General features: G+C 34.9%; 1 protein-coding gene across 4 annotated transcripts in view; it reads left to right on the forward strand.

The window, feature by feature from the left end:
- Positions 1–14,833, forward strand: part of XRRA1 (X-ray radiation resistance associated 1) — a 120,836-nt gene that overhangs the window by 21,922 nt on the left and 84,081 nt on the right. For all 4 annotated transcript variants that reach the window (XM_001367086.5, XM_007490978.3, XM_056794975.1 and 1 more), the window contains exon 2: positions 12,276–12,331. In XM_001367086.5, the coding sequence (XP_001367123.3) occupies positions 12,276–12,331 (56 nt within the window). The remainder of the gene's footprint in view (positions 1–12,275; positions 12,332–14,833) is intronic.

Consider the following 14,833-nt stretch of genomic DNA (forward strand, 5'->3'; position numbering starts at 1 on the left):
ATAGAAGAAAAGAAATATAAAATTCAAATAAAGCTTTCAATAGAAGAAAAGAAATATAAGATTCAAATAAAGGAAAACAAGCTAACATCAGTAACCAAGAATATGAATGGAATGAACTTGCCCATAAAATGGATTAAAAAACAAAACTTAATTTTTAAAATGTAAAGATTTATATATAAATAAAATGAAGGAATGAATTAATTTAATATGCCTCAATAAAATCCCCCAAAGCAGCGATATTTATCACAGACAAGACAATTATTAAAAAACAAAACAAAACAATGTGGTAAAGAAAAGTAAGTAAGGAAACTACAATCTGTTTAGAGGCAGCATAGCTAATTGAATAATATCCATATTAAAACTTTATATGCCAATAATACATGTATAATCCAGTGGAATTGCTTGTCAACTCCAAGGGGAGGGAGAGAAAATGAATAATGATTGAATTAAAGAAAGACCTAGGTACAATTCAGTAGTCACTGGGATTTCAGCATATTTACTTCATATTTAAGGAAATTTAATAGAATGATAAATAAGAAAGAAGCTAAAGAGTTGAACAGAATATTAGAAAAATAGATATGATAGCCCTTTGGAAATAAGTGAGTGACAATCTTAAGAAATATTATTTTTGGCATTGCATAGCACATTTACAATTCCACATTGTTTTCCAAAATATTTAAACCAATTCATAGCTTTACCAATAGTGTACTCCTGTGCCTATCTTCCCAGAGTCTCCGCCATTGAATAGTTCCATGTTTTGTCATCTTTGCCATTTAAAGGTGTATCTACTATAGGTGTGCAAAGACTTTCTCTTAGCCATGTTGGTGAACTTATGGCATGTGTGCTGGAGGGGGCTACTCTCCTCCCCCTCTCCATTGTGCCTAAGGAAATTTTTCACATCACCTGCCTAGCATCCCAACGGGAATGCTTCCTTCCTCTCCTGTCTGAGGTAAGGGGGTGGCTCACATGTGTGAGACGGTCACAGTTTGGGCATTTGGCCTCTAAAAGGTTCACCATCGTTGCCCTAGGGAACGGGCTGCAGAGATTAGTTGGTTCCAAAGGCTATAGAGGCACCTGAAGCAGGCACAGTGAAATGCTTAGAGACTGATTAGACATCGAAGAACCAAAGTTGTCTCCTGCATCCCTGACCAACACCCCTCATCCTGACTTTTGTCTTGCCACTGGACTTTAATGACTTGATGAGAAGAGAGGGTGAGGCTGATGACTTTGTGTAGCTCTGCCTCACAAATCCAACTTATACATGAGGGGAGGGGAGGGAGGAATAGAAAATGATTTTTGTAACCAAGGAATAATCTTTGAAATTGACCAAATAAAAAAAATAATGTCAAAAAATGTGATTTATATAAACAAAGTATACATGCTCAGTGTTAGAATGTGGAGCAACAATTTATAGATCATAATTCTCCTAAAATGCCATAAGACAAAAAAAAAACCCTAACCACCATAATAAAGAAACAATATAAGAAAACTGCTCAGAACTTCTGAATACAGAAAATAAATTGCTAACTGAAAAAATATACAGATTGCCTCCAGGAAAGCAAGATAAAACAAAACAGTCCTATGATGCAAACTCCAAGACACAGAGTGAGTAAATTTTAATAATTCCAATGACAAATGACAAGTTCTACAAACAAAGAAGAGAAAAACATTCATATATAAAGGAATGGACATTTAAGTAACAAAAGGCTATTTGGTACTCACTAGAAACCACAGAGTGGAATAAAGAGTTTAAGAGAGCAAAGGAACTAAGGATGCAACCTAAGGTGAACTGTATGCAACCACTGTAAACTTTAGTGTGTACATTAGTGTATACTTTAATGAATAGAGACAGTCTATAAAAGAGACTCATTTGTAGCATTCCTACCAAAAAAAAGATAAGCAAATTATTTACTTTAAAAATTCCTAGGACCACAAAACATAAGAAAGGTAAATAATACCCAAATAAACATAAATGCAGGATTTATGTGTGGGAAAACACAAATAACAAAATTAATTACCTTTCCTCTAGAAACTATTAAAGGGGGGAAATCTAGAAATAGAAAAACTATGGATTTTAAAAAGATGAGGAACGATTAAGAGGATTTGTTGTTGTTTTTTTAAATATGAGGCTAAAGCAGAACTTGAATAAAAGTGATGATAGAGGAACAGACCTCAAATGTCATTATTATCGGAAGAATTTCAAACTATTAATAACCCCATTATCAGTGAATCAATGTATCTTGTGGTAATAAACTATAGAATGGGAGAGCACATAAAATGATAAAAATGAGACAGAAAGATAAAGGGGAACATGTAATATACCTTAATCAGATCAATAATTTTAGAAAATGAAGAGAAGATAAAACAATGTATTTCCTTAATGTTATGGAGGTGAAGAGGTGCCCCCCTTCGGTTCAGGAAGGATACCTTTCTGCAAGAATGCAAGACTCCAAAACTTAGCTTAAAAATAAAAAGAGAAATTTATTAATTTAGAAAGTAATGTTGAGAATGGCCAGGAGGATGGTAGAGGTGGAACAGTGAAATGGAAGGCTGCTCCTTGAGAAGACAGCATGGATTAAAAAGTTGTCCCCCAGACTACATCAATTCTGGGGATCTTATACTCTTTACAACAGATGCTGTGTCATGGTGTGGACGTCACTCTAGAGTAGTAAACCCTCAGGCATACGATCAGGGGTTTGGTTATCTGACTGGGGTCTGCCTGGAGACATATGGAATGACCCCCATAAAAGATTCTTTGGTGTTAGGGAACAGACAGATATCTAAGATACAGCTAGATAGACAGAATACAGGTGTAGCGTGGAGGTGCATCTCTCTGTCCATCTTAAATCTAAAGGAGGACAATCATTTCAAGGTCCTATAGAGGGCATTAGGTGTTTTAGGCTAGGAGACAGGAGGATGTAAGGGAGCAAAGGAATTTTCATGATAATAGTTCACCCAAGTTTCTGGGGATACAATGCCCCGTAAGATAGTTGTAAAGGGTATATGATCCACTTTTAAAATTTTATTTTATTTTTTTAATGAATTAATTAATTTAGAACATTATTCCTTAGTTACAATAATCACATTATTTCCCTCCCTACCCTCCATCCACCCTTCCTGCAGTCGACTCACAATTTCATTGGGTATTACTTTTGTCCTTGGAACACAACCTATTTCCATGTTGTTGGTGTTTGCATTAGGATGTTCATTTAGAGTCTACCTCCCTGGCATCCCCAATCATATCCCCATGGACCCATGTATTCAAGCAGTTGTTTTTCTTCTGTGTTTCTACTCCCACAGTGTTTCCTCTGAATGTGTATAGTGTTCTTTCTCGTAGATCACTCCAAGTTGTTCAGGATCACTGCATTGCCACTAATGGAGAAGTCCATTACATTCGATTGTACCACAGTGTATCAGTCTCTGTGTACAATGTTCCCCTGGTTCTGCACCTCTCACTCTGCATCAATTCCTAGAGGTTGTTCCAGTTCCCATGGAATTCCTCCACTTTATTATTCCTTTGAGCACAATAGTATTCCATCACCAACAGATACCACAATTTGTTCAGCCATTCCCCAATTGAAGGGCATCCCCTCATTTTCCAATTTTTTGCCACCACAAAGAGCGCAGCTATGAATATTTTTGTATATGTCTTTTTCATTATTATCTCTTTCGGGTATAAACCCAACAGTGCTATGACTAGATCAAAGGGCAGAAAGTCTTTTAGTGCCCTTTGGGCATAGTTCCAAATTGCCCTCCAGAATGGTTGAATCAATTCACAACTCCACCAGCAATGCATTAATGTCCTGACTTTGCCACATCCCCTCCAGCATTCATTATTTTCCTTTGCTGTCAGGTTAGCCAATCTACTAGGTGTGAGGTGATACCTCAGAGTTATTTTGATTTGCATTTCTCTGATTAGAAGAGATTTAGAACACTTTTTTATATGTTAATTAATTTGATTTCTTTAACTGAAAATTGCCTATACATGTCCCTTGCCCATTTATCAATTGGAGAATGGCTTGATTTTTTGTACAATTGATTTAGCTCTTCATAAATTTGAGTAATTAGACCTTTGTCAGAGAATTTTGTAATGAAGATTGTTTCCCAATTTGTTGCTTCCCTTCTAATTTTGGATGCATTAGTTTTGTTTGTACAAAACCTTTTTAATTTGATGTAATCAAAATTATTGATTTTGTATTTTGTGATTTTTTTTCTAGCTCTTGCTTGGTTTTAAAGCCTTTCCTTTCCCAAAGATCTGACAAGCATACTATTTTGTATTCACCTAATTTGCTTAATAGTTTCCTTCTTTATATTCAGGTCATTCACCTATTCTGATTTTATCTTGGTGTAGGGTGTAAGATGTTGATCCAAACTTAATCTCTCCCATACTGTCTTCCAATTTTCCCAGCAGTTTTTATCAAATAGTGGGTGTTGGTCCCCAAAGCTAGAATCTTTGGGTTTATCATAGACTGTCTTGCTGAGGTCATTTACCCCAAATCTGTTCCACTTTCAAAGCCACATGAGGGTACATCAATACATGATAATGCACCAAGACAATAGTCATTCTCGGACACCGAGAGACTACCACTATTCCACTGATCCTCCTTTCTGTCTCTTAGCCAGTACCAAATTGTTTTGATGACCACTGCTTTATAGTATAGTTGGAGATCTGGGACTGCAAGTCCTCTTTCTTTCGCATTTTTTTTTCGTAATTTCCCCAGATATCCTTGATCTTTTGTTTTTCCAAATGAACTTTATTATTTTTTTCTAATTCAGTAAAAAAGTTTTTTGCTGGTTCAATGTCACTAAATAAATAAGTAAATTAATTTGGGTAGGATGGTCATTTTTATTATGTTAGCTCATCCTAACCATGAGCAGTTAATGTTTTTCCAATTGTTTAGATTTAGTTTTAATTGTGTGGAAAGTGTTCTGTAGTTGTGTTCATATAGTTCCTGTGTTTGTCTCAGCAGATAGATTCATAAGTATTTTATGTTGTCTAGGATGATTTTAAATGGAATTTCTCTTTTTAATTCTTGCTGCTAAGATGACTTGGAGATATATAGAAATGCTGATGACTTACACGGGTTTATTTTGTAACCTGCAACTTTGCTAAAGTTGCTGATTATTTCCACCATCTTTTTAGTTGATTCTCTAGGATTATTTAAGTAGACCATCATATCATCTGCAAAGAGTGATAGCTTGGTCTCCTCATTACCAATTTTAATACCTTCACTTTCTTTTTCTTCTCTAATTGCTACTGCTAGTGTTTCTAGGATAATGTTAAATAATAGAGGTGATAATGAGCATCCTTGTTTCACTACTGATCTAATTGGGAAGGCTTCTACTTTATCCCCATTGCAGATGATGTTGGCTGATGGTTTTAGATAGATACTGTTTATTATTTTTAGGAAAGGCCCTTCTATTCCTATACTTTCTAGTGTTTTCAATAAGAATGGGTGTTGTGTTTTGTCAAAGGCTTTTTCTGCATCTACTGAGATAGTCAGGTGATTTTTGTTGGTTTACTTGTTATTGGTCAATTATGTGGATGGTTTTCCTAATATTGAACCATCATTGCATTCCTGATATGAATCCCACCTGGTCATAGTGAATAACCCTTGTGATCACTTGCTGGAGTCTTTTTGCTAGTGTCCTATTTAAGATTTTTGCATCTACATTCATTAAGGAGATTATTCTATAGTTTTCTTTCTATATTCTATATTCTATATATATATTCTATAGTTTTTGACATGCCTGGCTTTGGAATCAGTACCATATTTGTGTCGTAAAATGAATTTGGTAGAACTCCTTCTTTGCTTATTCTGTCAAATATTTTGTATAATATTGGGATTAGTTGTTCTTTGAATGTTTCATAGAATTCATTTGTGAATCCATCTGGACCTGGGGATTTTTTCTTAGTGAGTTCTTTGATAGCTTGTTCAATTTCTTTTTCTGATATAGGGATGTTTAGGTAATCTATTTCTTCCTCTGTTAGCCTAGGCAATTTATATTTTTGTAAATATTCATCCATATCACCTAGATTGGCATATTTGTTGCCATATAATTGGGCATAATAGTTTTTTAATAATTGCCTTAATTTCCTCATTAGAGATGAGGTCTCCCTTTTTATCCTGGATACTGTCAATTTGGTTTTCTTCTTTACTTTTTTAATTAGATTGACCAGTACTTTGTTTATTTTATTACCAGTTTCTAGTCTTATTTATTAAATCAATAGTTCTTTGACTTTCAATTTTATTAATTTCTCCTTAGATTTTTAGGATCTCTAATTTAGTCTTTATCTGAGTATTTTTAAATTGTTCACTTTCTAATTTTTTAAATTTGCATGCCCTCTCTAGTTTGTTAATATATGAACTCAAGGATATAAATTTCCCCCTGAGTACTGCTTTGGCTGCATCCTATAGGTTTTGAAATGATGTCTCATCATTGTCATTTTCTTCAATGAAATTATTAATTGTTGCCATGATTTGTTCTTTAACTAACCAGTTTTGGAAAATCATTGTTTAATTTCCAATTAGTTTTTTATTTACCTCTCCTTGTACCCTTACTAATTATTATTTTCATTGCATTGTAATCTGAGAAGATTGCATTTATTATTTCTGCCCTTTTGTACTTATTTGCAATGTTTTTATGCCCTAATACATGGTCAGTTTTTGTGAATGTACCATGTGCTGCTGAAAAGAAGGTGTATTCCTTTTTGTCCCTATGTTTCTAAGATTTCATTCACTTTTCTTACCTCTTTCTTATTTATTTTTTGGTTTGATTTATCTAGTTTGGCCAGAGGAAAGTTCAGTTCTCCGACTAGTATGGTTTTTCTATGTTTCATCCTTGAACTCCACTAGTTTCTCCTTTAGAAATTTGGATGTTATGCCATTTAGTACATACATGTTGAGTACTGGTATTTCCTCATTGTCTATACTGCCTTTTATCAGGGTGTAATTGCCTTCCCTTTCTCTTTTAACTAGATTTATTTTTCCTTTGGCTTTGTCAGATATCAGGATTGCAATTCCTGCCTTCTTTTTATCAGTTGATGCCCAATAGATTTGGCTCCATCCTCTTACTTTTACCCTATGCATATCTGCCTTCCTCATGGGTGTTTCTTATAGACAGCATATGGTAGGGTTTGGGAGTCTAATCTATTCTGCTATTCACTTGAATTTTATGGGTGAGTTCATTCCATTCACATTCAGCGTTAGGATTACCAGTTGTGTATTTCCCAGCATTTTGATTTCTACTCCTAGTTCTGCCTTTTCTTCTTTCACCAATTTCCTTCTACACCAATGTTTGTTTTTAATCAGTACTCCTAGTTCCCATCCTTATTTTACTTCCCTTTCTATCCCCCTCCCTTCTTATTCCCCCCCCCTTATTTCCTTTGCAGTCTTTTTAAAACTACCCCTGACCTCTCCCTCCCTTGTACTGCTTCCCTCCCCACCAGTCCATTTGTTACCCTTCTACTTCCCTATAATAGGGGCACAAATCTATTCTCTGCCCCAATGGATTGGATTGTTCTTCCCTCTTTGGGCCAATTCCAATGCATGTAAGAGTTGAGTATTTCCCATCTCCAACCTCTTTACCCTTCCACTGTATTGATGTTCTCCTCACTCCCACCATGAGCTCCTTTGTGACATAAATTTTCCCCCTTTTGTTTCTTTTCCCATTTCTTTTAGTATTAATCTCTTTTTTAGCTCTAGTTGTATATATATATATATATGTATACATATACATATATACATACATATATGTATTTATGCATACATATATCTATATACATATTTATATTTTGTCACTTCATCCTATACAATTTGTCACTGTTCCCTCTAAGTGTAATTCTTCTAGCTTCCCAGGTGATAATAACAATTTTTAAGAGTTAACAATGACTTCTTTTATTATAGGGATACATATCATTTTAACTTACTGGGTCTCTTTAAAAAGGGGGAGGGGGTTTGTTTTGTTTTTCTTTTTCCCTCTTTTTTAATTACTTTTTGATGATTCTCTTTAGTTCTGTGCTTGGGCATCAAATTTTCTATTCAGGTCTGGTCTTTTCTTTACAAATGCTTAGAATTCTTCTATTTTGTTGAATGACCATACTTTCCCGTGTCAGAATATAGTCAATTTTGCTGGGTAGCTGATTCTTGGTTGTAGACCTAGTTTTCTTGCTTTCCAGAATATCATATTCCATGCCTTTCGGTCCTTCAGTGTAGATGCAGCCAGATCCTGTGTTATCCTCACTATGGTTCCATGGTATCTGAATGACTTCTTCTTAGTAGCTTGTAATATTTTTTCCTTGGTCTGATAGTTCTTGAATTTGGCTATAACCTGCCTGGGTGTTGTCAGTTGAGGATTAAGTACAGGAGGTGATCTGTGGATTCTTTCAATCTCCACTTTTCCCTCTTTTTCTTGAATATCAGGGCAGTTTTCTTGGATACTTTCCTGTAGTATGACGTCCAGACTTTCTCTTTTTTCATGGTCTTTCTTCTGTTAGACCAATGATTATTAAGTTGTCTCTCTTGGAACAATTTTCTAAATCTTCTGTTTTGTGAATGAGATGCTTCATGTTTTCTTCAATTTTTTCATTTTTTTATTTTGTTTTATAGTGTCCTGCTGCCTTGTGCAGTCACTTAATTCTAGTAGTATTCTGGTTCTGAAAGACTGGATTTCACCCCTGGCTTTTTGGTCATCCTTCTCCTTCTGGTCTGATTTTCTTTGGAGGTCATCTTTCATTTTCTTTACCTCATCTCTCATCTCCTTTACCTCATCTTTCATCTCCTTTGCCTCAACTTTCATCTTCTTTGCCTCATCTTTCTTCTCCTTTGCCTCATTTTCAAGCTGGTTGATTTTGGCTTTCAAGACACTATTTTCTGTTTCCAGATGACTTATCTTAGGTTTCAAGTTCTTTTCCCAATTGTCTTCAGCCTCTCTTAATTGTGTTTTGAATTGTATTTTGAGTTCTTCCAAAGTCTATATCCAAATTTGCTGGGTTTCCTGTTTTATTGCTTGATGTTCCCTCCTCCTTCTCTGTTCCGTTTGCTCTTTGTTCATCACCTGTCGATTGTATAGAAGCTGTTGATTGTAATTTATTTTTTCTTTTTCTGTTCTTTGCTCATATTTACCCCTTCTTTACTCTCCCTACAGTTGTATGTGCTCTTGCTTCTCTCATTTTTTTTTGTTTTGGGGTTTTCTATCAGTCTCCCCTCTTGGAGCTTTGTCAGGAGATCTCTCAGTGCAGTCTGTGGGGGAAGGGTGTTGGAGCTTGAGCTCCCTGACCTCTGAAGACTTTTGATAGGATTAAGTCCAGCTGGGTTGGGCTGGATGTGCCTTGAGGTCAAAACCTCCTGGAAAGGGGGAGCAATATGGAGGGTCTCCCCTGCTGTGACTAGGCTGCCTGCTCTGCACTCTTTCTCTAGCTCCTTCCCCACCACCTATGTTCAACACTCTGAGCCTGACACAGCTGTGCCCACAAGGAACTCCCTCAAGACCAGGGCCTTTGCCCCCCCCAGAGTTTCCAGCTGCCACTGGAGGTTTAGTACTCTAGGTGGGGGAGGGGTCCTGGGACCTTCCTTCTTCCTTCTCCTTAAACCCAAGTGTTCTCAAATTCTGGCTTTTGGGAGGCTTACCTTTTGAATTGAGGCCAGCAGGAGGGTTCCTTAGCTCTGTCTTATTGTTAGGTTTGATTTTCACACCCCTAGGAGCATTTAGTTTGTAGTTGGTAAGGAAGGATTTTCAGAGGTCTGAACTTTTGCACCTCTATGCCACCATCTTGACTCTTCCCTCCTCCACTTCTAATTTTAGAGTCATAATCTTTCAAATTAATGTCATGTATCCATTTTAACTTATTATGGAATATGACAGAATATGTTGTCCTTAGCCTAAATTTACCAGACAGTTTTGTGGTTTTCTCAGGAGTTTTTGTTAAATATGGAGTTCTTTCCTAAGTAACTTATGTTTTCAGGTTCATTGAACTTAAGGTTATTGAGCTCCACTGATTCTAATTCTCCTTTGCTTTCTTGACCTACTTCTCAATTTCTTAGCCAATAACAAAAGGTTTTGATGGCTGTTTCTTTATTAGTCTGAGGCCAGGAAGTCCCTTTTATTTAACAAAATTTAGGTTATTTTTAGAAAACATGCCTAAAACCTCAGATAGAGTATTTATTAATGGTTTTCTTTAAAAGTCAATGTAAAGTGAAGCCCCAAAATGGCCTTCATTTTCATTTCCATTATTTTTGGAACATTCTTTCTTATGGTTATTGAGCATTTTTATTTATTCTTTTGAAAATACTTATTCATGTTCTTGGACTACTCATTCATTGGAGAATTCTTGGTTTGATATATTTGTATCATTTACTTTTATTATAGATCATATATCTAGCAGTAGAAAGGACATCAGATGCAATCTGATCTATCCCATTTTTCAGATTAAGAAACTGAGCCCTAGAGAGATTTAATAATTTGAGATATGTGATACAAAGATTATTTCCCCAATTAACAGTTTTTTGTGATAATTTTGGTCATGAAAAAGTTTTAAAATGTTATATAGTTGAAATTGTCTATTTTTCTTTTATGATTACCTATATCCCTTTTTGGTTAAGAATTCCTTCCTTCTCCCATAGTCATATCTGTGAATAGTATCTCCTTTCATTATATTATAATTTTATATGATCTTTTTTACTTAGGTCACCTATTCATCTTTTGGTATAAAGCCAAGCCTAGCTTCTTCCTGTTTTCCAACTTTCCTAGAAGTACTTTTTAAATTAAAAAAAAATCTTTTCCCTAATGGTTTGTATTCCTGTGTTTATCGAACACTGGTCTTCTATGTTCATAAAGGAAGGGTGGTTTTGATTAAATCATGAAAGATGGATTGCGATAATCAGGGATAGTAACTGGGGAAGAATGGCATGAACGAAGTCTCAGAGGTGGAAAAGATATGGGGTACTGTCAGTAATTCATTTTGGCTACATATAGTGGAATAGTATAATCATTACTATACTCCACAAATCTCTAAATTAGGCATACCTTTTAAGTCTTTTGATCCACTGGCTAATACTAGTACTACAAAGAGATCAAAGAAAGAGCAAAATCATCCATACATACAAAAATTTTATAGTAGAGCTTTTTGTTGTAGCAAAGAACTGGAAGCAAAATAGGCACCCACCCAATGGGAAATGACTGAACAAATGATGATATATAAATGTAATGGAACATTTTGGATAGTTGAGTGGATTGGGGAGTCACTTCTTATCTTCTCAAGAATTACCTTCATGGAAGACTCCAGCCAGAAACTATTTATTCTTCTAGTAGATGTGGCACCTCATGTCATTGGCTCTAGCACGGGCAGGAGGATTCAAGCCATGAGTGACTCTTGCATAGCCAGAAGCAGGCAGATGATAGCTGTGCATATTCAAGTTTTCATATTGTCCCTTTGGGGAAGGCAGAGCACACTTGTATATGCCCTAAAGGGAAGAGTAGGCAGAAATGTTACACAGAACAATATTTATACAGTACCTACAATGTGGTAAATAAAAAATAAAAACAAACTGGAAACTCCCAAGAACTCTGACCAAAGCAGTAATCAGCCATGACTCCCAGAGAACCTGTGATAAATCACGCTACCTACCCACACGCTAACTAGCAGAGGACTCAAGGAAGGTGTCTACTGAAACAGATTTTTGGATGTGGCCAATGCATGGATCCTATTTGTTTGTCTAGGCTTATTTAGTACAAAGTGTTTTTGCTTTGATTTTATGGGAACAGAGCAGAGATTTGGGGAGGAGAAGAGAATGGTGACCATATCACTGCCAGGAAAAGAAAAGAAAGTCATTATGACATTTGAAAAAATGAAGGGCAACTAGGTGGCACAGTGGATAGAGTGCCTGACCTAGAGTCATAGAGAACCTGGGTTCAAACCAGGCCATGAACAATTCATTTCTAGCTGCGTGACCCTAAGCTAGTCTTAAGCCTAACTACTTAGCCTTTACTGCTTTTCTGTCTTGGAACCATTATTGTTTCTAATCTAATTTTAAAAATGGAAGAAAATAGAAGGACATTAAGTGAACACACACAAGCAGGACATCTTTTGAATTAATAGGCAAAATATAATATATAATTTTTAAAAGAAAATTAAGCTCTAAGTAATTGTGACATGAGGTTTCACATGTGATCCATTTTTCCATGTTTGCCAAGTTAAGAACAAGAAAAAAAAAGCATAATTAAAAGACAAGTGGATGAATGCCAAGCTAAAGAATATTATTAATCTCATTTTCTAGATGAGGAAACCAAGACACAGAGAAGTCAAGGGGTTTTATTCAAGGTCACATAAGAGGTAAGTATTGGAACCCCAACTAGTTTCTGATCTCTAATCAAAGGCACTTTCTTTTCTTTAATTCAGTTTTCTTTTATTTTTGGACCTGAATTCTCTCCATCCACCACCACCACCCATCCATTAAATTAAGGAAAGAAAACCAAAACCCATTACAAATATGTATAGTCATGAAAAATAAATTCCTGAATAACCCGTGTCCAAAAAAAATTAAAAATATAGAAAGAAGGAAAGGAAGGAAGGAAGGAAGAGAAGAAATCATGCTTCAATTTGCATTAAGGCTATCCATTCTCTACAGGGGGATAGCATACTTCATCATGCATGAGTCCTTTGGAATTATGATATATTACTGTATTGATCTGAGTTTTTAAGACTTTCAAAGTTGATTATCTTTGCAATACCTCTGTTACTTTATAAATTATTCTCCTGTTTCTGCTTATTTCACTTTGTATCCGCTTGTGCAAGTCTTCCCAAGCTTCCCAGGCTTTTCCAGAACACTCTCCACCATTTTTGGCAACTTGAGAGTATTCCATCACATTCTGTTCATAAGAATTGTATGCATTTTAATTGTGGGTATCCTTTAGGGTTTTATCCTGAGTTTTCTTCTCTACTTTATTAATTGATTTGATGACATCATAAATTACTGCAGATTGAATTACCATTTCTATGCCAATGATTCTCAAATCTGTTTATTCTGCCTCAAACTTTCCCCTGACCTTCAAATTCAAATCTCCAAATCCCTTTCAGACATCTTAAATTGGATGTCCTGTAGACATCTTAAATTCAATATTTCTAAAAAGCAATTTGCACAAGAAGCTTCCACTTATTCTCTCATTTTCTTTTAAATCATTTGCAATTTGGCTTTTGACCTCATCATTCAATTGAAAATTATTTTCTCTGAAAGCATTAATGATTTGTTGTTAAGGCTCCACTCAGTTCTGTCTTTTGTTTGTGTCCCTGAACTTAATATTCTTTTTATTGCATTAGTCTTTAAAAGATATGTTTACTATTTCTACCTTTTTGCATTCTCCCTACACCCAAACATACCTGTCCATTAGATGGTCAATTCTTGTAAAAGTTTTGCATATTCTTTATAGCTTTTAGACAATGCCATAAATCTTTTAGCTCTAGATTCTCAAGCAATTGGTTGTTCTGTTTATGTTTGATTTATCGATGTTAGGTTTATCCATATCTGAGAGAGGGAGATTGAAATCTTCTGCCACTGTTGTATTAATGTCTATATCTTCTTATAGTTTAGTTAATTTTTCATTTATGAATTTATATGTCAAGGCACTTGGAAGATATATTTAATATTTTTTCTACATTTTAATATATATTTTATTTTTCTAATTACATGTAATAATAATTTTAAAAATTCATTTTCTGAAATTTTGAGTTACAAATTCTCTTCCTTTTTCCTTTACCCCCTCCTTGAGATAGAATGCAATTTGATCTGTTATACATGCGTGATCATGTATAACATATTTCCTATACTGAACATTTTGTGGGAAAAGACATAAAACAAAAAAAAAACAAGGGAAATTTTAATTTTAAAATCATATACTTATATCTGCATTCAGACTCCATCACTTCTTTCTCTAGCGATGAATATAATTTTTTATCCTGAGTCCTTTGGATCATTGAATTATTGATCATTGTACAATATTGCTGTTACTGTGTCCAGTGTTCCCCTGGCTCTTCTCACTTCAGTGCTGTATCAGTTCATGTAGGTTTTTCTGAAATTATCCTGAATATCATTTCTTATAGCACAATAGTATTCCATTATAATCATATACCACAATTTGTTCAGCCATTCTCCAATTAATGGATAGACCCTCAGTTTCCAACTCTTTCCTGTCACAAAAAGAGCAACTATAAATATATATTTTTTATAAATAGATCCTCTCTTCCCTTTTTAAAAACCTCTTTGGGATACAGACATAGTAATGGTAATTTTGGATCAAAGTATATGCACATAAACCCCTTTGGACATCATTCCAAATTGCTCTCCAAAACAGTTGGATCAGTCCACAACTTCTCTAGCAGTGCATTAGTGTCCCAATTTTCCCGCAGTCCGCTCCAATACTTTTTATCTTCCCTTTCTGTCATATTAGCCAATCTGAGAAGTGTGAGGTGGAACCTCAAAATTGTTTTAATTTGCACTTCTCTAATCCATAATTTAAAACATTTTTTTCAATATGGCCATAGATGGCTTTTGACTATTGACCATTTATGAATGACTTGTATTCTTATAAATTTATCTCACTTCTCTATATAATTGAGAAATAAAGCCTTTATCAGATGACTTTGCTGTAAAAAATTTTTTTCTCAGCATTCTGATTTCTTTCTAATCTTGGTTGCATTGGTTTTGTTTGTGCAAACCTTTTAAATTTAACATAATCAAAGTTAGCCATTTTAAATCTTATAATACTCTCTGTCTCTTGTTTGGTTATATATTCTATCCTAATTTGCTTATGGAATCACCTTTTATGTTTAAATCATATA

This window comes from Monodelphis domestica, chromosome 4, assembly GCF_027887165.1.
Source record: "Monodelphis domestica isolate mMonDom1 chromosome 4, mMonDom1.pri, whole genome shotgun sequence".
NCBI classification, from domain to species: domain Eukaryota; kingdom Metazoa; phylum Chordata; class Mammalia; order Didelphimorphia; family Didelphidae; genus Monodelphis; species Monodelphis domestica.